We start from the raw sequence: 27671 nt of genomic DNA, 5'->3' as shown, positions 1-27671 counted from the left end.
TTCCAAACGGGCTGTGGTATTTTCAGGAGCTTTGAGCCCCTGGAGCAGGGAGAGATGGAGAGTGGCAAAACTGCTGTCTGTGCTCAGTGCGGGTTTCTGCCCGGGGTTAGGTGGGAAGGCGAGAGCGCTCCGGGCTTGTTTGATCCTGTTTTGCTTGCTGGTGGGGGGGGGGGCGGACGGACATGACGCTCAAATACCTGAAGTACCACAAGGAAAAACTGACTTTTGTGCCCCGACGTTGTTTGCTTTGTGAAATTACCCACTTTGTCATTAGTTCGCCTGGTTTTGTGCAATATGCGCATTGTATGCAAATTAATATGGTTGAAACAATGTCAAGCAGGCTTACATTTGAGAAAAGTTAATATTTCTCTTGGCAGTTCTGATATCCTTTGTTCCTTATGTGCTGAATTAATTTCTTCTGCCGGCTCTCGCTCCGTGCACATGGCGATAGCGTCCGAGTGACTCGCTGAAAGGGCTCTGCTCTTTCATGGAACAAGGTGGAAATTCCTCTGTTTTGCAAAGTGCGTATCTAAGGTGTAACCACTTCTGCAAAGCTTCCAGAACAAGACAGCAGACCAAAAAGAAAAAGTAAAATTAAACAGTTTGTGGTATGAAGCTACCACAAGCAGAACAAAGCTGGCCTTGGCCTCGTGTTTGGGTTTCCTGTGCTTTGTTGGATGGACTGCTGGAGGGAGGTCATTCTCCCCCTCTACTCTGCACTGGTGAGGCCACAACTGGAATACTGTGTCCAGTTTTGGGCTCCCCAGTTCAAGAGGGACAGGGAACTGCTGGAGCGAGTCCAGCAAAGGGCAACTAAGGTGATTAAGGGCTTGGAGCATCTCCCGTATGAGGAAAGGCTGAGAGCGCTGGGACTCTTTAGCCTGGAGAAGAGAAGGCTGAGGGGAGACCTTATTATGGCGTACAAGTATCTAAAGGGTGGGCTGAAGGAGGATGGAGCCAGGCTCTTTTCAATGGTTCCAAGTGACAGGACGAGGGGTAATGGGCACAAGTTGGAACACAGGAAGTTCCGTTCAAATACATGGAAAAACTTCTTTACGGTTCAGGTGAGAGAGCACTGGCACAGGCTGCCCAGGGAGGGGGGGAGTCCCCTTCTCTGGAGATCTTCAAGACCTGCCTGGATGCAGTCCTGAGGGATGTGCTCTGGGCAATCCTGCTTTGGCAGGGGAGTGGGGCTAGGTGATCTCTAGAGGTCCCTTCCAACTCTGAAAATTCCGTGATTCTGTGACTGTGCCAGGAGGCTCGGCACTGAGATATGGGACAGACCCAGAGTGGTGGCCTGGTGCTCCTGTCCTTCTTGCCGTGCTGTTATGTGTGCCAATAACAAGGTTTAAACCTAAACGCAGGGTGCAGTCACCCAGGCTACAAACACAAACTGCAATCCAAATTTTTGGATGCATAGCTACAATTTTTTATTTTCTCCATTGTCAAAAAGAGCTACAGAACAGTGATGGTGCTGGTCTGTGCTACACTCAGCGCTGGTGTTAATTGCTGTCTTTAACCTCTGGGCAGGAGCCACTGCTGACGGTGCAACAGCACTTCGAGAATAAAGTGTGTCTCAGCCACTTCTCAGGTTGTCGCAGTGGTTCTGCTTAGACATCCATTAAAACAGAGTCAGGTTGGTTTGTCAGGTGTGAACAAAAATACCTCTGTTGGAGGAAGTCCAGAGGAGGCCACGAAGATGGTCAGAGGGCTGGAGCACCTCTGCTATGAGGACAGGCTGAGAGAGTTGGGGTTGTTCAACCTGGAGAAGAGAAGGCTCCAGGAAGACCTTATAGCAGCCTTCCAGTATCTGAAGGTGGTCTACAAGAAAGCTGCAGAGGGACTTTTTGCAAAGGCATGTAGTGATAGATGAGGGGGAATGGCTTCATACTAGAAGACGGGAGAGTTATATTAGATATTAGGAAGAAATTTTTGACTGTGAGGGTGGTGAGACAGTGGCCCAGGTTGCCCAGAGAAGCTGTGGCTGCCCCGTCCCTGGAGGTGTTCAAGGCCAGGTTGGACGGGGCTTGGAGCAACCTGGGCTGGGGGGAGGTGTCCCTGCCCATGGCAGGGGGTTGGAACTGGATGGTCTTTAAGGTCCCTTCCAACCCAAGCCATTCTATGATTCATGCAGGTTGGTTCAGTGGTGGTATATGCTGCAGGTCAGTGGGATAGTGGCCCTACAGGATGTGCCCCAGCGCCATTGGTGCAGCTGTGTGGAAATGGTAAATTGGTGCTGTTTTTGCAGTTGCTCAAAATTGAGAATTTTGTGGAGTTAGAAATGCTTATAATTTCCATAGTGTTGTCCAGGGGAGCAAATCTCCTACGGTGTCCCCATGAGCTGCTTCTTTCTCCTGGGCTCCATCACCGCTTGCTCTAACCAATGGAAGAATGAGCAAATGCTTTAGACTTCGGGGCTTTCAGTGGCTTAAATGAAGTCAGTGACACGTGGCCCGGGCCACCTCTGCGGCAGAGCCTGTCGGGCAGGACCAGGGAGGCGGCGATGCGGGAGCGGTGCTGGAGGAGGAGGGACTGCTCGACATACATGCACGAAGGTTTTGGGCTGAACCCATCCGTTATTCTTGTGTTTATTTCTCATTCCATCAACTTAAGTTGTGTTTCTGGCAACTGTTTGTTTGCTTTGGGCAGTTATAGTTATATGAGTGTAAATATTTTCTAGTGATTGTCAAGTGTCCAGTTTACTTTAGTTTCTTGCAATTTCCTGCTGTAGTTTAAAAAAAAAAAATTAAAAAAAGGCAGTAAATCACTCTTCCCGTAAGCATCAAACTGCTTTTTTAGGCAAAACTCATACCTCTGAAATTTCAAAGACGCTTTTTCGTGATTTGAGAACTGAAAAAAGAGGTGGCATCTACAAGGTTGAAGTGAATTTTCCTCCGTGGTTGTAAAATGGTACAATAAAACTCAAGTGAATCACTGCTGCCGGAGCTAAGTGACCAGGGGAAATTTATGGTCATATCCTAGTTCTTGTTTATCCTCTTCTGTATCCCATCCGTTTCCTATTCAAAGTCATTTTCGTTGTTGTGTATGTGTATTGAATTGCAGCATCTTTGGAACAGGAGACTTGTATGCGTGCATCTTGCAAAATATATAAAAGTCTCCTGGTTGCTATAACAGTAATAGCACAATAAATGCTCAGAGTTGAACCATGCTGAATATCTGTAATCTGGGACGTTATTTTTCTCTTTTTTCCCCCCTATTGTAAAGGTGGTATTTTTCCTAAATGCTTTCTCCAGTTTCCCATTGAGATCCTGGGCAAGCAGGCACAGGCATCGGGAGAGCCGGCTCGCGCACTGGGCTGGCCCTGGCATGCCCTACTTTTACAAAATTAATTTTTCTTGCAGCAATCTGAGCGAAAGCTGGATTTTATTTATTTTACCAAAGTCATCTTTTCAATATGAGAACAATTAATAAATGATTATGGAGAAGAAATTCAGCATTTGTTCCCCAACCCCTATAATAAGGTAATTGCCTACTCCAGAGGGAACGGAGTTGGCAGAAGTTTCACGGGGAACTGTTGAACTGCAGTCCTTGTTTGACATGTTTTAACTGATTTACAGAGCAAAATCAGACGCAAAAGGAAAGGGGCTTGTCAGTCAGGTGGCTTGCGTTGGGCTCTGACTGTCCCCCGTCAATCGGAGCAATAGCAGCTTTCCTCGGTGGCTGAGGAGTTGCTGGAGGGAGGTGGGCAGCAGCTGTGATAATTTGGGTTTTGGGGTTGTGTTTTTTTTGTTTTAAGACTTTCACATTTTATACAAGTGACACATAGTTTTGTGGAGGATCTGATTTATTATTATATGGATTCAGGCAGAGTGTTTGCAAAACTTACTCTGCTTTATGGTATTACGGCAAATGTAAACACGTATAATTCAACAGTGCCAGAAGAAAATGAAGGTGGAAAATGGCCTTTGTCAGCAGCAGGAGGGGTTTAGAGAGCTGTGAAAGGGAAAGAAGAGACAGAGTTGTGATCGATAGAAAGATTATTTAATTTTTTTTTTCATCTCCAAGAGGAAGGCTATGGGTCACTTTTGAAGAAAATAGAGGTGGAGCGATGCTGAGGGGGGGGGGGGAAGGCTCGTGCCGTGGGACGGTGCTTGGTGCCGAACTGGACACGGTGAAGATGCTGTGGTGGGTTTCCCTGCCTGGGACCCGGGGTGCGGGGGGCCCGTCGGGGCCGACCCCCGCGGCAGCCAGCTCCTTCGCTCAGCTGGAACTTGTTTTGGCTCCAAACGCAAGCAAAAAGATAAGAAACAGAAACATCAGCAAGAGAGAGGTTTGACAGCCAAGTTGTGCAGAAACCAGATGTCATTCTTCATATTTTTCTTTCACCCGGGTAACGCGGGTTACTGCACCTCTCTGCCTCTGGGTAAGGCAACATCTCCCTCCCAACCAAAAGTCTGGGTTAGGACACGTTTTTAGCTGTGGTTGCAGTGGGCTTCTTGGTTACAGGTCTGTACAACCACTCGTGAGTGTGTGGCACTGATGTACAAACACGACCGGAGACTCCCATGAGGTTCCTCTGGGGGAGAAGGCACTTCCCGGGGACACGGGGCTCCCCAGCAGTATCCTCCAGGGACAAGATTTTCTGCTCCCCAGTTCAGTAAATGCCATTGCTCTGTATCAGGCTAATTTAGGGTCATTTTTTCAATGGCAGAGAACTGTGTGGGGTGAAATACCTGCTCTCTGCTCTATGGCAGCGTCGCCGGCGGCGGTCGGTTTTGCAGGGGATGCAGAGCCGTGTGTGGAGCCGGCTGGGTCTGGCGCTAAGATAACGCGGAGATGATGTGGTTGCAAAGCAAAATATGGTTTGGGGATTTACTATGGCTTTGTGGTCCTTTCTAATTATCTGAAAAATCCAAATCCAGAATTGATCTTTACTGGATTCTGAGGCTGTTGAAAAATTTAGAAGAGAGAAAAATACTATTTTTTGTTACTTTCTGTAAGTTCTTAGTTTAGTTCTACAGACCCATATTTAGTTCCTGTAAAACCCCGTTGGATGTACAGGTATTTCTGCTTTTGGGGGAGGATTCTTTAAATGTTTTTTAAAACCTACAATGGGTGGAAACGTTGGGGCTTGGGTTTGCTTTCTGTCTGGGCTTCATTGCGCAGTGTTCCCGAAATCCCTCAAAGCCCCATCCCGTAACGCAAACTGGCTGTGCGTTATTGAGCTGTGGATGCAGTAAACGTTGAAAGGCTGTTTATGAATGGTGATTAATAATCAGATGTCACCAACCCCATTGTTGGAGGAAGGAATCAAATATGCTAGAAAGACTTCATCTGTGGGGAGAAAAATACCGTCTGAAGCAGTGGTTTGGAAAAGTTATGATCCTGTAGGCTGTTACCAGCGTGCAGGACTTTTCCAGGATACGGATGGATGTACCTGAAGACATTGTGAACGCAGCTAATGAAACCCAGACCAGCTTACGGCTCTTCATTGTGGCTTTTGTGGATCACGGTTTGGAGGGTGGTAGCCCAGAGAGGGAAACTGGAATATAGATTTTTTTTTTTTTTTTTTTTTTTCCCCCCCCTCTGCTTTCAGTGTTTAATTTCCATCCGTTACACTTTTATACGTGGTTAACTACCCTTCCGAAGGCTTCATTTATCTCCATTTCAGAATTAGGCAGCTATATATCTATATTCATGCAGGACTCTCAAGATTTCTACTTGAAGTCCTCCGAGATCCTCAAGTGAAATTACATCCAGTATATCAATAGTTTAAAAGCGTATCCTGGAATCCAGAAAGCAAAATTGAAAGCAGGATTCGCCTTATTGTGTTGCGTCTTTAAATCCATGTCTGATTTTAGTTAAAAGCTTGGCAAGATGAGGCAATAGGCATCATCTGTTAATCAATGAAAGATGAAGGCCAACCCCGCTGCCCTCCTTTGGGGAGAGACCTGCCTTTCTTTGCTGCCTTTCAAGAACAAGGTAGACTTAGAGAGTTAGGAAAAGTCTTCGTGCAGCACCTGAGGCATGCGATTGGGAAAACAGTGGTCTGTGGACAAAAAGGGTCATAAAATGATAAAATGGTTCAATGGGGCCTCAAACTGATATAGTTGGGAAGTGAAGTCTTACGTGTTGATTCTGTTTTGCAAATCTTTGGTCCTTTACTGTGGCACATGGACACACCATCTTGCTCGCAGCCCCGTCTCTGCCGCTTCAGTCCACGCGATCCCACCACTGCACTTGTCCCGAACACCAAAGAGAGTCAGATGCTTTGTGTGTTTCCCTTTCTTATTTCTCTGGCCTGGTTTCCTGCTTCCACCATATTTTGCCCCGTGTTTTCTCAAACTTGGAGACTTGAAAATACAAGTGGAAACTGATGGTAGTATCCAAACTTAGTAACATATTGGATAGCTTTGCTCGGAATAATTGCCTCTTTCTTTTCATCTTATCTCAATGTTTAAAGAACAACAATACCTCATCTCCGCTAAACCTTTGAACCTTTCCTGGATATCGTTTGGTAAGTTAAACTGGCAATCCAGCATTTGTTTAGCTGATCTGTAAAGTGCATGGATGATAGGAATTCAAGGAACTGGAGGTAAAAAGTTGCACCTTCAGGGTTTTCAGAAATAACTTAAATTTCCTGTTTGATCTTTAAGATGCTTTTCACTATTAAAAAAATTGATAATAAAACACTGCATCTCCCACAGAGCTGCCTTTCTCTCCTATCGATCCTGCTTTTTTAAAAAAAAAAAAAAAAAAAAAAAATAAAACTTTAAAATAGGGAAAGAGAATGCATTTAGCTGTTAAAAGATTTATAGACTTATTGCTTTATAGGCAATTGAAACTTTGGGGCTGAAACTGATCGAAGTACCTCTGGAAGATCCATTTGGCTGTTTGGTAACAAATTAGGCATCTGGAAGAAGCAGCTGAGCAAAGTCAGTTACTTCATTATGGCTTTTTGAGCTGTTTGCGAGACTAGTGATCCTGAAGCAGCCAAATAAAACAAACTGTTCATCCATCAAGTAAGATGCATTGAGTAAGCAAATGAACATGGTTAAACAAATCATGGTGGTAATTTTGGTAATTCATAAATTTAACGTGCGCTTGCAGAGCTCCGCAGTGTACCTCGCCTCTTGGAAAGCCGTCGGCTGAGCCGCGCGCTTGGAAGCAGCTCGGTGCAACGCGTTGGCCCGGGAGAAGACTTTGGTCGAAAATGAAGTTGTTACCGAAACATTCCCCAGATGTGCGAGCAATAGATCATCCCCTCTTTGCACTCGAATAAAAACAACCATTGCCACTTCATTCTGGGCCAGAACAGGCCCAAAGCAATGGTGGAAAGGGGCAATAACAGAGTTTGCCTTTGCAGCTTTTGTGAGCGTTGGCTCGTGCCATTTCATTAATTGCGCCTGTTCCCCACCTTGTGCCAACCACCTCCGAGGCACGGCGTGTGCCAAAGGAATGTCAGCATGCTTTCTGGTATCTCAACTATGTTTTTATACGTGCCGATATACCTTTCCCCTCCCCCCTGGTCTTCCTGCAGCTGTTTTATACTCCGTCTCAATGCTAACCGTATACTTAGCGTCCACGCTTCCAGCTTGGAGCGAGCTCTCCTTCACCCCAGCTCAGATCTCTGCAGCCTGGTCACCGCAAAGGGACATGGCGAGTCTCTGTGGCCGGGTACCTTAGGGTTGAGTTGTCTTTCCTTCTGATGGCAGTTGTAATTAATCTCTGGGGTGGCCTTTTCACGGGGTTGCCCAGAGGCTTATGCAATTGTTGCCTTTGTCCAGCCTGAAAGTGCTGGTGCTCTTTGATTTTATTCTACGATTTTATTATTTATATTTTTTTATCAATACCTTCATTTTAGCCATCGTGCTCCCGCTTGTTAATTGGATTCAGACTTGGCACGCGTTAGTGTTATGGCTGGAAGCCTAATTCTTTAAATGGAGACACAAATGCTGCTCTTAAGTTAGTCATTCATTGCTTTTATTTATCAGAGCTCTTAAGTGAGGCTGTTTAGACTTAGCTGGCAATTTTAACTGCGACTGCCTCAGCGTATTTCTGCTGGAAGCCGTGCGATGTAGGTCAGATACACGGCAGTAAAAAGGGTTATATTGTTTTGATCATTCACACTTGCTATAGGAAACGCCATATTCTTTCTAAGGAGTGAATATGACCGTAGCACGTGCTGGTTCTGTCTCTATAATGGAAACTATATTTTCCATAAAAGCTCACATATTCCTTTGTTGGAAGGATCTCAGATGGGTGGGAAAGCAAACTGTTTACACACAGCAAATCTGGTGTTTGCCCAGGGTCGTCAGGGAGAGAAGACGATTGTACCTTTAATTATATGCTCAGTTAAAAAGAGGAGAAGCTCGGTGATTAAATCTTCCATGTGGTAAAAACTCACGGTCTCATATTGCGTTTCAACACACAACAAGCTCAAAGTCTTTAAAAAATAAATACTTTTCTTTTCCTCTGTATCTCTTCTGTAAAAATTTTTCATAACTGATTTCATTGCATTATCAGGACTAAAATGAGAAACACTGCTTACGAGCAAATATAGCATTTGAATACGGGCCAGGAATTCCTTTTACAGTGTAAGCTTTTGTGTGAAATAAAAGCCAAACAGCTGCTCACAACTTAAGTCTGAGTAAGTGATCTAATGCTATTGCTCTGGTCTCAAATTTGAGGCTAAATTGTTTCTTTGCCAAAGACCTTGTGCCAACCTACCTGGTCCCAATTTGTGAGAACAAAGTACATTGTTTCTGCTGCTCTGGGAGTGAAATCATTTTATTTGACATTTTTTTCCATTATAATTTCAACCCTGATGTGGAAGCCTCCATGGGGTTGAGATTCTACTTCTCACCTCCAGTCCTCTAGGATATCTCAAGTAGGAAAATACCTCCTTGCAAGGCTAGTCCAGCATGATGTACGGCATATTTTAATATACCTGAAGACTCTTCTTTTGGCCATTAATATAATTGGCTTTTGATTTATTTTGTTCTTTTTTCCTCAGATCTTCTATTCTCATTCCTTTTCTCCTACTTCTTTTGCTGTGCTCTTCATCAGCTGCTCTCCAGGCTTTCCCTGGGTCACTGCTGCGTGATACCTCTTCCCAAGGGCTGCCGGAGACCACCGTGACCCAAACTCGAGACCCTCCTCCAGAGCTGAGCGTTGGTGTGGAACGTTAGCCCTGATTAAGCCTGTTGGCATCAAAGCTTCCCCAGTCCTCAGGGAAGAGCTTAATTTGGGACAAGGCAGGTGTTAATATCCCCAAATGACTTAAGTAAAGGTATCGATGGACTTTGAATGCTGCTAAATACAGGAGATACCCAGAAGCTAATAGGTGTGGGGCAGCTGCTTTTCAGTGTCTGATTCCTCCTCCGTATGACCACATTTGTATATTATTGAGAGGATGGAGAGAAAGTTTAAAATAACTAAAAAAAATATTGTGGCCCATCGGTGTTTAAACTTAGACCAACTATTTTTACACTTTGTGAAGAAAATGTCAAATTAACCAAGACGGGAACTTCCCTAGCTATGGAAAAGGTAGAATACTTCCTACAACCCTGGTAGGCATGGGCTATACCTCCCAAATACACTGTTATGCGCTTGCGCTATCACAAAAGGTTTTAATTTCAAAAATATCTGAATTGTGCTGTAAATGTACAGTTAGAGCTTAAGTTCCTGTAAGATTTATTGCAAATGCATTAGGAGAAGGGAAGAGAAAAACCCTGTGGCCAAGCCGTGTCATGTCTTTCTCCCATGGTGGTGAGTGCCTTAGCCGGTACCCAGAGAAATCTCGGAGTGACCCCAGCCTTATTTGTCACAGGCCAAAACAGAGCATTTACATACTCATTCTAAAAATGGTTTACTTTAATGGAAACTGAAAATGAGGACTTTTGAAACATGTATGTATTGTATTTAGAAGTTTACATTGTTACTGAGATTTTTTTCTACCTAAGAAGCAACTACAGGTTTAAAGAGCTTCGGTGGATTGATGTGATAAGTACACTATAAACACTTGTGCACAAAGAAAATGGGAAAATTTCCTGAATTCCCCTGGTCTGTCTCCTGATAGTGCTAAATCATCCACTCAATTCATGTGGTGTAGTACCTATGTTTCTTCTGGTTGCTTTTCCATCCCACCAGTGGGCAGTTAGAAGATGTTTTCCTGGGAGTGAACAGCATCATTTTGCATCTGTCGTCGCTGTCCTCAGCCAAATCCCAGTCTCTGCAAGGTCACAATAATGTTAAGAATAGACCTTTCCTGTGTGCTGAGCGGCATTTTAACGGCATTGCTCAGAGTACCTCTCCCAGCATTGTTCCACTGACACATTTGCTGGGAGAGTGGAGTTCCTGATGGCTGAATCATGTCTCCTTTAAATCACGTCATCAAAGAGATCGTATATCTTGTGTGTGTTGCGACTGGCACAAACAGTGAATTGAATAACAGGCAGTCAAGTAATCATGGAAGGTATCGGTCTGTGCTGCAACGTAGTTCATCTTGCAAAATCCTCTCCCGAAACCATGGGCCGCGGCTGCTTGGTTTCAGAGATGACCGCACGTGTCCGCGCTTCTGGATCCCGCACGGTGCTGGGTGAGATGCGGTGTCCTGAAGCCGTATGCCCCATCCCTGCTCAAGGAGCCCCTTAGACGGCTACGCCAAGAGAAGGGTCACTGTACGCCAGAGAGACCTTCATTTTCTCTTTTTTCTTTTTTTTTTTCTTGCGTCAGCAACTGGCTGTTTGCAGATGGTCTATTATTTTAGATGGCGTGCTTGTAGGATGATTAAGGGCAGTATTGGTTTCACACATCACTTTCGTTTGGGGTGTTTGGGAGAAGGATCACCCGTGTCCATCTTCCATCACTTAACTCTGTTGAAGGCAGTGTGGTAGTTTCACTGAGTATTTTATGTTGGGTAAAATTATTTTGAAACAGCCAGCTTTGTTAGTGTGTCTGGAGTTTACAGACGTTTATTTGTGTGACACTGCTGTCATTGCAATATAACGATATTTTTTGTTTTGTTTTCTACAGCTTTTACTTACGTTTTACAAGGTTTCATCAATGCTAGCTTGTTCCTCATCGCCTGGTTGGATTAGCGGGGACTGCAGGCTTTTTGGAAGCTAAACCAACGTAATACCATTAGGTTTTCAAAATCAGTTGTTGTTTGTTGATGCTGAACCTTGGCCGGGAGCACACAAACACCAAACGGCTGCTGTAGTTGATTCGGAGCAAAACTTCAATCCCTGATGATGTATTCTGTGGTTTCCCTCGATCTGCAGTATGTGCTGGGACGAGCGTGCGCTGGCGGTGGCTTGCTGGTGCTATCATGTAGAAGAAAATATCCCTAGCTCTGGCACTTTCTCCTCATATACATCCCACATGGAAGGGATTTTGCTGTGTGGGTTTTGTGTTTCACTAAGATGTGCTCTTGCTCTGTCTTTTGAAGCGTATGGCATCGTGGAGCTCTGGTCCGGGGTTAACGCAGATAATGGAAATAGAAACAGCTCCAGAAGCTGACTTCATCTCTGTTTGACAGGCTATTCCTGATCTTCTCTCCTTATAAATACGATGTCACACATGGGGCGACATGTAGAAAACAAGGTAGTTCTTAAAGAGGAGGGAAGAAATGCCTTCTGCATGCAGAAAACTTGGGGCGAGAGAGGATTAAACAGGAGGAAAATCTTTCTTTTGAAGAGCACAGGAGGAAGAATTTAACAGCTTTTTTTTTTTTTTTCTTTAAAGATGCTGAAATTGTGACATGTAATAGTGCGGTGTTGGATGAGTTTCGAAACTCATCCAACTTTGATTTTTTTATGTTAAACTTGATTTGTAACATGGAAGCGAAATCTGTTGGTGATATTAGCGTGCTGGTTGTGGGCTTGCTCTTAGGATGGGCTTGGCCCCGTCCCTCGGAGGCTTTATGGTTTGCACATGGCAGCTTGTGCTCTCCTTTTTAGGAAGCTGAGAAACAAAGAGAGTGGAAAATCCTGCCAAAATGGGCATTAACCATAGACTATGTCCGCAAATGTGTTCGTGCAAGAATAACATTTAACTACAAAGTATGTGATTGTTTGCCTAAGGTCTCTAATGTGTACACTTCTCTATAGTGACTGGGATCTTTTCTAGATATACAAGAAATCACATTATTTAGCTGCTCTCAAAGTCTTGACTCGCTGGTTTCTCTTCTCTTGCAATTTTTCCATATTGAAAATGACAATATTTTAATTTTTTGCTGTGGGATCCTGGCTCTGGAATGGCTAATTCTGATTGTAGATAATGCGCATTAGCTTTTGAGCACTTCCGCGCTCCAAAAATGCAATCCATCAAACCCCAAGTACTTTGTGTCAGATCTGAATGTTTCACGAGAGATTTTGCAATCCAACACGTCAAACTTGTTTAAATGCGAGATTGTAACTGAAAACCAAAGGAAGCAATAAGTGCTTCATTATCTTGCTTACCTTATAAAAGTGTCTTGCAGTTCGTGGGGGGGGAAAAAAAAGAAAATTATCTCGTTTCAGCAAGAAATAGGCAGCTATCTCATGCTGTAGGGGCGCTCCCAACATGTGCGTACGTTCCCTGTGTTTGTAAACAGGCCGGTGGTTGGCAGGGGCGAATTTAGGGACTGAAGCACAGCAGTGCTCGTCTCCATCTGCCGAATAACTCCGTGCAACTTGCTCGCTGGTGACTTCTTGCTTCTTCCTGGCGGTGGCTTTGTGTTAGCAATTATTTGAGCAGGAAAAAGCCTAATTTGCAAACGCTTTCTCAGAAAGCAGATCTTGAGGGTATCCGTCTGCTCGTCAGTTCCAGGCAGTGATGCTTTAAGTTATCTAGTGCTGAAGAAACTATAAGGGTGATGAATTTCAGACAAATGTTACCGGAGGATTCCCATGTGAGTTTGCCATCACTTCTGTTCCCCAGCTCTACCACTACGCAGTTTTTGAGCTTGTGCCCATAGCGGAAAAAGCAGTCCGTGTCCATTTTCAATATTCATATTGAGGAACCTGTGCCTGACTTGCCTAACCAGTAAGTCTGTGAAAAGAAGAGACTGTGACTTACGGTTTTTTAACCTTTCTAGGTGTTTTAAGTGTGTAGGAGCATATGGGTGTGATGCACAGAGCTGGTCGCTGTTCTCATGAAGAAACGCGAAACTGAATACGTGTGCGTGTTTGTACATAAATGCTCACTTTCTGAAAGACTTTCAAAGTTACCATCTCAGTCCAGGACTCGTACTGAAGCAGCTGCCTCAGTGCAGATGTGGGAAACTGAAATCTGCCGTGGAAACCTTTCTACCTTGCCTATAGCAGCCCCCACAGCTGCCAAAATATGCATCCTCTTGTTTTAAAAATAGAGGGGGGTATACTGCGTACATCTGCTCCTGCCCTGCACGGTGCTGCAGCTGTGCCAGTGTATTATCTGGAAATGGCCCGAGTAAGACCAGCCATAACAACAGGGGAAAAATCCCATGTTTGATGTAAGTGCAATTGTGGCTTTATTCCAGTCACTTCTTAATTTATATCTCAAATTCAGTTTATCTTCGTGCCCTGGTGACTAAACAAAAGAGCTGTATGCACTTGACTGTTTGAAGAAACTGTCTCTGGGTGTCGGGGGAAAAAAAAAAAAGAAAAAATGATTTAAGGGCGGGGGGAGGGAAATCCAGAGTACTGAGCGAGCGGCACCATCTCAGATGTTTTAAACGGAGCATAATCAGCACTTTGAGTGGTTTCAGTATGCGTGCATATATCAGTTCGCTCTTTGAATGAGCTTGAATGTTTTTTTTTTTTTAATTTTGCAACGTGCCCAAGGGAAGAGGGTACTCCATTGGCTACAATTGCAGAAAACACTTGAACACCCCAAATTTGCCTCTGGTCTCAAAGAGTTGTGCCACTTTGAGCTAATATACCTTGTGTGGGGGTTTCATCGGTGCTGGTGAATGTTATGTACAGGACTTGGATTTGCTCTGCCGCATCTTGTTGGGAGGGTTTAAGACTGCGCTCCATCCCGTCCTCTCGTTGGGAGCCCCTCATTTTAGCTCAGCTGTAGGTGAGGGAGAGTTTGTGGCTGTAAACCTTCAGTGCTTTAGCCGAAACATACCTTAAATGTTGCCCCTTTATTATTCCAATAATAATAGCAATGTTCCGGTTTGGTTTCTGGAGCAGGAGTTTTCTTCCCCAAGGTTGAGCGTGGCTCCCCGACACATTGCGAGGAGGATGCTTATGTGCATCCCTGCTCAGAAAGGCTGCGGGGAGGTATAAGAAGGAAAATTTGTTGCTTGTTCTGTATCTTGAAAGCAACTGGATCACGTACTGAACTGCAAGGAGCTTTTCTCAGCTAACAACCCGAGGTTGCTTTCTGGGTGGCTTTTCTACTAACATAAAATGTAGCCCAGGATTTCGGAGAGCTTTCGGGGCACGTGGGCCAAATTTGAAACGAATCTAGATATTTTCTTGTTTTATTTGGAAAACTTCCGTAGACTGTAGGTGCTGCATGTTTCCAATCTGTGTCTGGTATTTGCTTTGAATCTTTGGGTCCGTTGGAATCCAAAGCCAGAAAGGTTCACGCAAAGTGTTGTGACCCAAAACTGTTTAATCTTAGATCTGCGGTCTCAGAGCCCACAGCCCGACTTAAACGCCTGATGAGTATCAGCTGAGCAAGCATCGCAGAATCTGACTTCTGCCCATGAACCATAAACCTTTTCCTCAGGGAACAAGAAAGTAAATTGGCCTTTGTGCGGGAACAGCCAGCTAGACCGGGGCTGTGGTTTGCTCGTGCTCAATACCAGACCCCGCAGTACACTGCTGCAAAGTTCTCCTTCCTTCTAAGTGAAGCCATATGAAAAAAAAAAAAAAAAAATTAAAAAAAAAAAAATCCACTTTTCTGAGAATGGCCGAACCAACCAATTTGTTCAAGCTATTCTTCTGGTTGACTCACTTTTAACTGAAAAAAAAACACTGATATATTGAAGGCAACTTGAAAAATGCTGAAAGGGAAGAAGGGGAAAGAAAATCTATACCGTTTCAAGCTCAGAAAACAAACAAACAAAAGTGTAAGCACGTGAGCACGTAGACCCCCCAAAATGGTGTAAAACTTAATCCTATGTTAGAGCGTGATGAGTTAGATACGAGTTCATCTAGAAAATAAGGCGCTAAAAGTAAGCTCAACAGTTGTGATTAAGAGGTCACAACATCATCATCAGCTCGCTGTGTCATGCTTGCAAGGCAAAAAAAGTCCACTGATTTAAAGACGTCCAGTGAGAGAGGTCTTCATTGCACTTGGCCAAGGTTTCTACTTGAGAGGTGTTCCCAACTATCAGTGTACCCCCAAAAAAAGTCCTTGAGAGCCCCAGCAGCACGTGGCTTGACGAAAGAGATGGGCACAGATTAACCATAAATGTGTGTCTGTGTATGTTCTCAGTGGAAAAGGGTGATGCACAGGAGAAGTGTAAATGAAAAGCCAGCACAGGCCTGGTGCCACAAGTTCTTGGGTAAAAAGCGTGCTTCGCTGGCTTGACATTTAGAAAGCATCGGCTATTTTCAGTGAGGTTTTGCTGGGCTGTGGTATCGAGCTCTCTTGCTGGTTTTTAAAACTCACCTTATTCTTGAGAAACATTGATTTACCTGATGAAACCCCACCGTAAGGCGGGCAGCAATTTGCCCATCGAGCTGAAGGAACAGGAGCCAGCAATATAGTCTCCCAAGCCTGGGAAATGCGGGTCAAGGACCAGATTTGGTTTAATTACGAGAGGTAAAAAGATGTTAAGCACATGTAGTGCCATAGACCTGTTTTCCTGGTATTGATGGATTACGGAGTTTGTTGAGCAGCCTGATTTGCAGTTACCAATTTGTAATAGGGAAATTAGTTCAAACAGGGGTAACTTAACTGCACTGTGGACAAGTACTTGGTTTGGGCTCTTAACAATATTTTACATGAACTGTAAAGTGTTGTTGATTTTTAATATTTCAGTTACTCGTCCCCAGTAGATGACATGAGTGGCTACTACCAGCAGAATAGCCAAGTCAATTGAGTCTATTTACTGTGAACTTTTTACCTTGTTTCTGAGTAGCTATTCTTTAGATACTCCCATCGGCTCTTCCTCATAATGCTTCCAAATAGCAATATTTTTCATCCTCTTCCTTTGTCTTTGGGTTACTAAATCTATCATCTCACTGGAAAGCTTATGGTGTTGTCAGAAATTGCATATTATGCACTGGATTAAGGCTGTTTAGCTTGAACGTGACAAGTTGTTTAAAAATAGACTTTTTCTGTGTTTTGTATTCATTCTCCTCTCCAAAACTGTCTTTCATAACAATGTAAATAAAGAACTCCCAGAACTGATACAGCGGAGCTGGCACGGTTTGAAGCAAAGGCTCAGCTATTACCCAATTGACATTAATGCAACATAAATCTTAATTATATTGAATAAGCATCAAACTGCAAGGTCTTAGGAGACGGATTCATTATATAACAGTTTACAGTGAACACTTATCTTCAAACAAATTCCCAGGCCTCCTTAATTTCCTTTGTAGTCTCCTCCTTTGTAAGGGTTGGAAATGAGAGGTGTAATATGGATTCACTTTATGCCCAGCTCTTTTAGCGGTATCCAAAGCTGACACCCCCACCCCCCCCCCCCCCCCCCCCCCCCCAGCATAGCCTAAAAATTGCTAAAATTATCATTTCCAATCGCGCAGACCATAAGCTTAATCACGTCTGCACAGGACGAGGTAGCAGATGGCATTGACAGCTCCCGGGTTACTCCTGCGCGCTATCCCCCTGCGACTCGCAAGTCTTGCCCAAACTGGGTACTGGGTGTGATGGTCTTCCTTTTAATCCCCGCTAAAATTTTCTCTCCTCAGAGACGTTTCCATATTCAGCTGTTGAATGGCAACAGGATTCTAGATGTTGTTTCCAAAGTACTGCTTTTTTTTTTTTTTTTTTTTTTTTACCAAATTGCTTTTAGATAAAAACAGTGAGTAAAACAGATGAGAATGGATTTTATTTTTTTTTTCCTCTCTCAACTTTGGTTTATCTCACTGTTGCTACAAGCAGGCTATACTTGTAATTTCATGTGCTGTACGCATCTTACAGATTTCCTCGAAGACTGTAAGGAAAGAATGACAAGATCATAGAATAGTTTGGGTTGGAAGGGACCTTTAAAGACCGTTTAGTCCAACCCCCCTGCAATGTGCAGGGACATCTTCAGCTAGATCAGGTTGCGCAGAGCTTCGACCCGATCTGGAATGTTTCCAGGGATGGGGCATCTACTACCTCTCTGGGCAACCTGGGCCAGTGTAGGCAATAGTCAATTTTTCCCTTTTGGCATGAAGTATTAATAAATCCTTTACACTTTAAAAAATCCAAAAATCAGTTTTAAATTTCTTTTTAAGGAGGATCTTTGTTTTCTCGCAGCTTTCTCACGTTCTCAGTTCAAGGGCTCCAGCCTGAGCTTTACGTGGGAGCTCCGTGCGTTCACCCTTCAATATCAGCCCTCCTCTAAATTGCCTAAAAGCGTCGCTACCAACTCATTAGTCACTTATTTAAAAACTTGGCCTCCCTCTCCTACAGCTTCATTAGGCCATTTCCTCCTCCCTAAGGAGCGCTGGGCGCTCTCATCCCTGCTAGCAGAAGAGGTAAAGTAGAATCATTCCCCAGTCTCCCCACACTAAACACATCCAGGAGGAGTCCATCTCTGGATGCCGAAGGATTAAGCAAAGCTGGTGCTCAGAGCATCCCCCACACCCCGGGGGAGCGCTGGGTGCTCAGGGAGGCTGAAAAATATGCTTTTTTTCCTTTTTTTTTTTTTTTTTTTTTTTTTTTTTCCTTCCTCCCCCATAGAAAGTGGCGAGCAAGTTGCTCAAGGAACTCCGATAGATGCTTTCTACCAAGCCCTTGGGAGGGTTTCCCCATAGTGAGTTGGAGTTGCCATCCCCATGGCGAGAGGAGCGCGGGAGGTGTGGAGCTCGCGCCGGGGCCATCCGCTGGAGACGGGCAGATGCGCTGGGGAGGGGCAGCGCTGGGGAGGGGCAGCGCCGGACAGTTTATCCTGACTTTGACAGTTTATCCTGACTTTGAAAAGAAAAACTCCAGGCCATGGCTGGAGATGCAATTACATGTTTGGGCACAGAAATGTTTATTCAGAAGGAAATCTTGATAGGAGGGCAGAAATATTTGATGATTGTTTATCATCCTGTTCCCTAAAGCTAAAAAAAAAAAAAAAAAAAAAAATATCAGCAGAAAGGAGGGGAAGCAGCGTAGTTTCTCAGATATAAAGTGAGCTCTTGCTTTTCATCATTAACACTGCTGTCACCCGTAAACGTTCCCCCGGAGCTGGCTGACCTGCTGCAGGAGGCGACAAAAGTGGCTTTTTGTCCCCATCTGGCAGTGTGTGTGTGTGTTGCGGGCAGGGACGCCTGGCTCCAGCCGAGAGGCTGCCGCGCGTCAGCTAACGGCACGAAGGGGACAGCGTCACAGCTGTGTCGGGGCGATGGGCGCTCAAGGTGCGCTGGAGCGGTGTTCTGCACCAGTGTTTAAGTGCCTTTTTTTTTTTTTTTTTTTCTTCATTAAGGGTATTTTGTCATTTATGGTATTTTATTGATCACTAAGCCATTGTTAGCCAGAAGGGTAAGAAGACAAGCAAGTCTTATACCTGAAACCACGCTTTGAAATTATAAATGTATGATGATCAGCTTTAGGGCGTGATAGCAGTCTGCACAAAAACTTTTTCTGCCTCAGATAAGGATTTGTAGCAAAAGGTTTCTGTTCACGTAGCGATAGGATGAGGGGGAACGGCTTTAAACTGGAAGAGGGCAGGTTCAGATTGAACATTAGGAAGAAGGTTTTTCCCTTTGAGGGTGGTGCGGCACTGGCCCAGGTTGCCCAGAGAGGTTGTTGAGGCCCCATCCCTGGAGGTGTTCAAGGCCAGGCTGGACGTGGCCTTGGGCAACCTGGTCTAGTGGGAGGTGTCCCTGCCCAGGGCAGGGGGGTTGGAACTCGATGATCTTCAAGGTCCTTTCCAACCCAAACCATTATGTGATTTTAATACTTTAAATATTGTGGTTCGCAAGACTGTAACAGCCGCAGGACTGCTGGCCGCTCTGCAAAGCTTTTTCGAGAATTTTGGAGCACTTAAGATCTGGTTCCATTTACTACGTGGGCAACACCAATAACTTCAAAACCTGCTTCCCAGGAGCCTGGCCTCGGCTTTTTCACCAAAACGGTATACTTCGTGGAAAAAAGAGTGGTATTTAAGATGTGCAGCCTACTGTTTTCTTGGTAGTTGGGAAAGGGGGGAAGACACGAGGCAGTCTGGATCCGAAGGGAAGGAGATGTGGCGGGTCCTCTCTCCAATTCGCTGCCCACGGGGCATCACTAACCCTCTGCTCTCTGCTTTCCGCAGGTCCTCCGGGGAGGCGGGGGAAGCCCGGCCGGCGCGGGGAACCCGGTAAGCATCGCCTGGCCCCAGCGATGTCGCTGGGCGCCCCGGGGGGTCATTGGGCTGGATGGGAACCTGTCAATAATGACACTGGTCACCTTCATCTGATGGGCTGTGGGATGGGGCCTTCCCACATCCCTGTGTGCTGGATATGAAGGTTTTTATTGAAACCAAAAAATAAATCAAAACGCTAAAAAAAAAAAAAAAAACAAAAAACAAAAAACAACCAAAGACACACACAGGGGGAAAAAAAAAGCCACAACCCAAAAACACCCTGGAAAAAACAAGCAAACAAAGAAACCCTCAAAAACACCCTCTGATGTTGCATATTTTATCAGTGCTTCCATTTCTCCCTTGTAGCATTCAGACCCGTTATTATCCCATGCAACGATGAAGTGGGACTGTGCAGTAGCACCGAAATGCAGAAAACGCGTGGCCGTGCTAGATGGGAGGTGGGCACCGGCCTGTTCCCTGCACAGGGACGGACGTGTCCACACGTCGTCTGCCAGTCCCACGCGTGGGCTGGGTGGTGTCTGCATTTCGGGCATGGGGATCACCAAACCTCAGCCACCAGTCCTGGGCACATCCCCTGATTGCTCTGCGTGCCCTCGGACCAGGTGAAACTGCAAACTGGCCTCACTGGGAATTTTTATTTGGGCTAACTGTTTACTTTAATTACATCCTCTGTTCATTTTGGTGTCTGGTGGGTTGGTGTTGGGTTTTTTTTCTCCGTCTTGTGAAATGGGAAAGCACCGATCCCGCCGCAGCTGGGGAGAAGTGCTGTTTACATTCTGCTGTTGGGTCTGAGGTGCTGTTGGAGAGGGGAGGGATGCGGTTGGCATTGCTCTTTCTAAGGAAAACAGACGGGAATGTACCTAGAAAGCCGCGTGGAGTTTGCAATTGCTTCTACATGTTGGAAAGCAGCAGATGAAATTTTCTGCTCCTCGGCTCTTAGGTTTTTGGATGTTGAGAGAGCAAATGGGCACCAGGTAGATGTTCATGTAGCGAGGCGGCTGTTCTCTGCTGCCCATTGCTGTAGCAAATACCCAGCTGGGCTTTCAAAAAAGGCAGTGCAACTTGCTGATCACTAATATTTTAAACAGTTTTTTTAATTCCAGGGAACGGAAGTCACAGTTTTTGTGCTATGGGCTGTGGAGTGACCTCCATGGAAGGGCAGGCAGGCATTTGGCTTCTCTCTTCCATCGATGGTATTTCATGGTGTATCATGTGTTTTCTGAGATATTTTTGCTCCTGAAGTATGGGGCATTTACTAATGGGGGTGGTGATGGACCCCAGCCAGCTTCATTAATCCCCATTTTCTTAGGGGTTGGGCTGTGGGAGTAGCCACCAGGTAGCTTTGATTCTTATTCTTTTTTTTTTTTTTTTTTTTAAAGTATTCCTGTGCTCTTTAGAGCCCTTAGTGGAGTATAGCATTCAACCAAGAGGTGAACTGAACCACTGGCTGTAGAGATCAGCCAATTAATTTGGTTTTCATATGCAGGCATTTATGTAAACGCTGCCCAAGGTGTCTCTCTAACCCGTACAAAAATCTGGGAGGTAGTGCTGAGCTTGAGCATGCCCTTGCCCTTCGCTCCCTTCTCCCTGTTTCACACAAGAGCTTCTGAAAAGCGATGTTTACCCTCATGCTGTGACACGTCCTCAAGTGCCACTTGAGCATCCCTCTGATGAAGCGGAAAGCTGCCAGGCAATCGCTGCAAGACCAGCAGGAAAACAAGCATTATAAAATTAAAAAAAAAAAAAAAAAAAAGGAAAAAAAAATCAATCCTTAATAACAACTTATGACCTTTTTTGAGCTTTTCTGCAATTGTGGAGAAAAACTGAGGAGAGTGCAGCAGACACCCACGTGCACGCAAACGCGCGTGCCCTCGATGGAGCACACCAATTCAATCCATCCAATGCCGCGCAGCCCCTGCGGATTGCTGCGCTGCGCGGCACATGGAAACGCGGGCAGCAGACATCCCTCTGTATATTGGTTTTGGCTGAGCTGCCAGATGTTTGTTTGCATAGATAGCTTGAATATATATTTCTATATTTGTTTGAGAACCTGACCACACATAAACCAGGTCCCTGTTCCTTTGCTACAGCTGATAAATGTGAATAAAACTTGGTTTGCGTAGCACGATAGTGTCCATCCCCAGGGACCCTGCGTGGCTACGGCTTTACAGGCTCCAGGCAAATGCTGCTGTAGAGCCAGAGAAGGCTCAGCGCTGGGCTCAGCCCTGCCAAGGGGAATGTTTTCATCTGGCAATTGTTGAAATGGTCATGTTGAAAAACTTTTTCTGATTTATATTGAAACTTTCAATATATATCTCTTAGAAAGCAGCAGAGAAACTTTTAAGAGATCATTCTGTCCCTTTTCAATCGCGCCCTCTTGTTGATTTAAACCGACTGAATTTTACTTTTTTTTTTCTTTTGCTGTGATTGATAATTTAAAAAAAAATTAATAATTCAGCAGGCCTGTTTCTCTAAACTAAGAATTCATCATCCTGAAAGCACACTTAGACAACCACTCTCTGCCATGGAAAGACACCATACCGTAAAAGATTCATTTTAAACCATTTCTAGGGAAAAAAAAAATAACTATTTAGACTGTTTGGAAATGGGGCAAGCCTGGCTGCGCGTGCTTCAAAAAGCACTTGCCAAAGTGCGGGGAGTGAACCACCATTGCCGCCTCCTGATTCCCCCCAGGAGCTGCCGCGGGCGGGCGGTGGGTTCCACCAGGGCTGTGCCTCAGTTTATTTTGGTTATAGAGAAGCATAAACGCAAGAAGTTCTCCCCCTCCGAGCACCTGCGGGCAGGGGGGGCTGCGCTAAACTCCAGCCTTTCCCTGTGCTTCCCATCTCCGGCGGCAGCTCGAGCTTCTCGTGGCATCATGGTCGCCCCCGCTGTCATCTCTTGCCTGACCTCCAACGCGAAGACCAGGTACCTGGGGAACACTGCTGCTGCCGTCTGCCCACCGAAACAAACCAAGGAGTGACTGAGGCAAACGGCTCCGTCCCACCTATTTTTCTTACTCTTGCCGCCATCTGGCCCCGTGGGAATCGCCTCCGCAGCTCCAACCAGGGAACAGCACGAGTGTCCTGGAGCTGGTCGCAGGGATGGAGTCGCTGCAGTGACAGCCACCGGAATGCTACCAGTATGGAAGAGGTGACTTTTAGAAACCAATTTATTCTGCTGTTGCTATCACGAGGCCAGGAAATTCACACCAGCAGCCTCCTTGGGGAGGCTGTCCTTCCCAGGGTGGCCATGCCTGCACCCACCTCCACGCCAGCCTCTCCCAAGCTCCATCCCATCCTGGCAGGACCAGCCCACAAATCTCGTCCTCCTTATTTCCCGCGCACGAGCGTCAGCGGTTTCTCATGCAGCCGGAAAACAAGCACGGCCTTGGAGACCCGCATGCACCTGCCCGTGGAAACGGTGTAGAAAAAGAAAAACATTTTTTAATACAGCCTTATGCGGGATTTGCAACCTTCTCCGGGCGTGAGGTGGAAGGAAGGTTTTGCAGCGGTAACTGTTGGGGTTGGTGCTGACAGCCAGCCTGCACGGCTCAGATACAGTTCCCCTTGCATGCCAAAGGCAAAACCGTGTTTAATGTCATGTTAGCTTATTTTTTCAACGTGATACATCCCAACGAGGACACAGTTCAAACGTTGTAGTGAGCGTTTGTGAAATAGCACGGATTTTAGCAGGGGACCAGGGAGGTTTTGCTTCCCCTCTTGCTGCCAGCTGGTGCTACGTGAGCGGGATGGGGTACGGCTGCACCGTCTTCCCAGAACTTTACGTTTATTTTTGTAAAGATCAATCCATGCTGGGGTGTTCCTGAAGGATGGATGAATTGGATCCAGGATTTGGGAATTTAGTCAGTTTAAATATTGATTCAAAGCCTGCGTACAAGTAGATGGTGGGAGACGATGCTTGTGTCTCTCATAACAGCGTGCTGCTTTCTTCTCCTGGCTTCAAGACTGATCCAGAAACTGACCTGAACCTCAAAATCCCACAAGAAAAAACAGGAGACAACACACCTGAAATGTTAAGTCTGAGAAGTCTCCTGGTACATCTCTGCTCTCCTCCTGTGAAGCAAGAGCTGGTTCTGGATGTAAACACCCAAACTCGCTGCAGCATTGGGCGTCGCCTGTTTGCATCAACTGTGCGCCTCCAGCGGAAGGGAATAAACGTTGGCCGTTTTAGGCACAAAATTGCCCTCGCAGGTGGGCCTAGAAGGGCATTTTTTTGACAAAGTGTTATTTCATTGCAAAATGTTGACTTGGCAAAATTGATGTTTCTGGCAGTAAAATTTTTGTTTACAAATTTTTTTCCATTTCAAAAACACTTGTAGGGGAAATGTTTTGAAATTGTTGAAATGGGATGAAAGTCTTCTGCCCAGCCCCCCATGACTTTTGGTTTCCAAATTTACACTACGCTACAACTCTTTCTTTAATTTGAACTTCTAACAAAGTTTTGATTCAAAGTATGTATATATTTTTTTTTTTTTTTCTTACAGCTATTCTGTTTACAGAAATACCCTGATTTGGAACAGGGAAGCTCTTCTTTAAGCAAAGCAACTTCTATGCAGGGAAACATTTTTTCTCTCCCAGCCCCACATGTACTTAAACCCCATACTTTACACATTAAGACCCATTCAAACTCTTTGGCCGTGTGATTGTGTGGACAAGTGTTGTTGTGATCACACAGTTGTTGTGATTCAGTAAGCACATGTGTGCATGTGGGTAAATCATGCAGAACTTTGTATTTATTTGGGGATTTTCATTGCTGGCTGTGTTTCTCATGATGAGTTGCATACATCCTCGGACCTGAGGACTGCTTGGGCTTCTGCTGAACTCTAGGGAAAAAAAATCTAATCTGTCCCACACTTGCTCTCGGTAACGAGCCTCCCCGCTAGGAGATCGTATTACTGAGGGATCTGGGGTTGTTTAGCCTGGAGAAGAGGAGGCTGAGGGGAGATCTCATCACCCTCTACAACTACCTGAAAGGAGGTTTTAGAGAGATGGGAGCTGACCTCTTCTCCCTGGCGACAAGTGATAGGACAAGAGGAAATGGGTTCAAGTTATGTCAGGGCAGGTTTAGATTGGATATTAGGAAGCATTTTTTCACTGAAAGGGTTATTAAACATTGGAATAGGCTGCCCAGAGAGGTGGTGGATTCCCCATCCCTGGAGGTGTTTAAGAAAAGGGTAGATGAGGTGCTTAGGGACATGGTTTAGGAGTGGTGGTGTTTTTATCAGGGTAGGTTAATGGTTGGACTTGATGATCTTAAAGGTCCCTTCCAACCTCACTGATTCTATGATTCTATGATTCTACCCCTGCGCACCAGCGCTGAGGCACAGACAGGAGTTGTTGAGGTCAACAAGCAGTGACAGATACTCTTTTTCAGGCTGACGTAGAGCCAATCCCTGCGGCTTCTTAGGACTGCAGCAGTTGTCCTCCTTCCTTGTTGCCCATAACTTAGTTACTCCCCTATCAGCATCCTGTGTACGTATATACGTATTGTGTGTGTATAAATACACGTTTTTATAGAGATATTCGTGTGTGTATATATGTATGGTTTTAAAATTGTCAGTTTTTTATGTCTTCAGGTGGGCACAGATGTGTGTGTGTGCCACTTTGGGGATGGGTCCTTTGTCCATTAAGGGCAGCAGCGAAGTCTCCTCTGACCCTTCCTGGGCTGTTGGAAAGCTCTGGCTGGTGTCGTTTCCCCCCCTGGCAGTGCTCTCTCCTGTCATGGCAGGAAAGTTTGGGTGATAAATGATTTATAGGTTAAACAGAAATGGTAGCTTATCCCAAAATTCCCAAGCTGCAAAAATACTTGGAAATAAATGACTGTGACCTGTCATTTCCCATATGTTTGTGTACAGCCAGGGATGATACCATCGTGACCTGCTGGGTCTTTGGTACAAAATAACATCGATGTTAGCTGATCAGGAAATCTAGGTCACTTATTTTTAATGAGTTTCTGTTTTCACCTCCCGCTAGCACAACCGTTCACGTCCTTAAGGAATGTCTTGGTGTTTCCAAATACCCCCGTGCCCTCGCAGGTTCGGGTACTGGGCGTTTGCTCCCAGCAGTAACGTGCTCGGACCATGGAAAAGCGTGGCACGTTTCCCTTCTCTATTGCAAACCACTCGTAGACCAAAACCTGCGCATTTGCACGTTATTTTGTCTTCCTCCTCTTCCTTCTGGAATAAGCCCCCAAGTTAGTTTGTTACGGAGTTTTAAATACACGCAACTTTTATTCACTATAATAAGAATTTCCAACAGGTTTCATTCTTCCCTTTGAGCTCTCAAACTGATTCTCACTAGTAAAATTATTAGAAGTAAATTCTGGCAGATTTCTCTGAAAAGAGTGTCTCTTGTGCAGCATTGAGGAGATGGAGGGCAGGGGGCAGCCCCTTGGCACACGATTAACTCTTGAATTTATCGTTAGCTTCCACAGCAAACAAGTGTCTTGTGGCTAGGCTTCTAAAAACCATGTTTTAAAAAACAAGCTGGAAAGTTATGTTGTTCTTAAGAGGAGAAAAGATCGGCTCAACGGGTTTAACTTTATGCCTTAATGAAGATGTATCTCGCCCCGTTTGGCCAGCGGCACAGCTGAAGATTAGCGTAACCCCACTGACCTGGATGGAGAGCATCCCATGGTGCATATCCCCATCCAACTTTGATTCCGTATTTGAGAGGAAAGCATTTGTCAAAGAGCACTTGCCTGCACGTGTTGGGAGAAAACAGTAGCTGAGAAAAGAAAAAAGGCAACAAATTCCAAGGAGATTATAATTGGTACATGATTGAAATCCCATATTAAAATAATTTCCTGACCGCTTCTTACTCGAGACTTAGTTTTGACTTTTCTGCAAAAGGGCTTTTGTGGGTAGCTTGGCGTGAGTTAATAAATCAGGTTTATGATTCTCAGTTAATAAATTGGCTTAGAGCCACTGACTTCTGTATTCATAAGAAATTAAACCAAGGAAAGCGAACTAAGAGCCTGTGTGAATTTTAGCGCTAAAGAAAATAGGCTTCTGGGCCTGGAGGGCGATTTGGAGGTTGTCTCCTCCCGTCCGCGCCGGCCGGGCGCCTGGCTGTGGCTGCGTGCCGAGCTGACCGCGTTGAGCTGACGAACGCAGGTTAACGGGCTAATTCTTGGCAGCGGGCGCTGCCTGTCGTTCCTTGCTTTCAGTCCTCCTTCTCAGGCTTTTATGGGGTTTCGTTATTCGGCTTTTTAACATTTCTGATTTTTAAACGCATTTGAAAAACCTTGAAAATGCGTTAGCTTGAAGTATGCTGCTTGGTTTATATTGCTGAATAATAGAAGATGAACAAAGCTGATTTCCCCCCCCCCCCCCATTTTAATTTTTCCCACATTTTTTTTTTTTCTTTTTTAATTGTGATTAGCTTCTGGTTTTGATCAGGCAGGAAATGGAGCATGAAGAAGGCCCAAACAGAGAGCTATGGGCTGCCCCACGAACGGGAGTGAAATGTGGATTGCATTAGATTAGGGGCTCAGTGTTCACCTCCGCACAGCACCAGCCCGGGCGAGCGGTGGGAAAGCTGCAGGAATTGCTGTGGTAGGCGGTGAAGACCCCTGCACTGCAGGGGAATACAGACGGATTTTCTTTTTACTGCTGTTAATCACAGCTTCGGAGTGTGGCACCGGTACCCAAAGCCCACTGTAGATGTGATGAGTTTCCCCCCCCCGGATCTACGGCACCAGTGCATCAGCAAAGCCCTGGAGCAGGGGCCACACGGAGGTGATGCAGGACCACGGGGTTGCGTGATGTGTTTTGAGGTCAGGGAGGGATGGGGGACCAAATGACAGCGACGTTTGGGATCTGTGGCAGCTCTAGCAACACCCTTGCCAGCCGCCCCCAGCACTGCACTGCTCCTTTGGCTTTTGCCACAGTACATCTCCAGCTCCTCTTGCACAACGTGAAGAAAAATAAACTCCGTGGTGAAAATTGCCCTTTTTGCTCATAAAATTCCAGCTGGGTCAGTCTGCTTTTTGCTGGTGATGCTCTGCGGTTGCACATGATGCCCCAGGCTCTGAACGCGGGTGATGCCTTGTGATGTGGGTCTGGGGTCTTGGGGGGGCGGGGGGGGGGAGGGAGAGGGAACAGAGTCACTCTGGGGCAAAGGTGGGACGAGAGCGGTTTTACATGTCCAGTAAGCGCTGCCATGCCAGCAGCGCGGGTGAGACGGTCCCATAACAGGAGGATGTGGATGGTGTTAAGTGTATCTGGAAAGTCATTGCA

General features: G+C 45.5%; 1 protein-coding gene across 1 annotated transcript in view; it reads left to right on the top strand.

Annotated features, from left to right (window-relative positions):
* Positions 1–27671, top strand: part of COL23A1 (collagen type XXIII alpha 1 chain) — a gene marked incomplete at its 5' end in the record, with an annotated part of 201626 nt that overhangs the window by 125090 nt on the left and 48865 nt on the right. The window contains one exon of the mRNA XM_082490172.1: positions 19358–19402. Coding sequence (XP_082346298.1) covers positions 19358–19402 — 45 coding nt within the window. The remainder of the gene's footprint in view (positions 1–19357; positions 19403–27671) is intronic.

Source organism: Vanellus vanellus (assembly GCF_965231255.1).
Source record: "Vanellus vanellus genome assembly, chromosome: 13".
Lineage (NCBI taxonomy): Eukaryota > Metazoa > Chordata > Aves > Charadriiformes > Charadriidae > Vanellus > Vanellus vanellus.
This window is presented reverse-complemented; position numbering and strand designations above follow the sequence as displayed.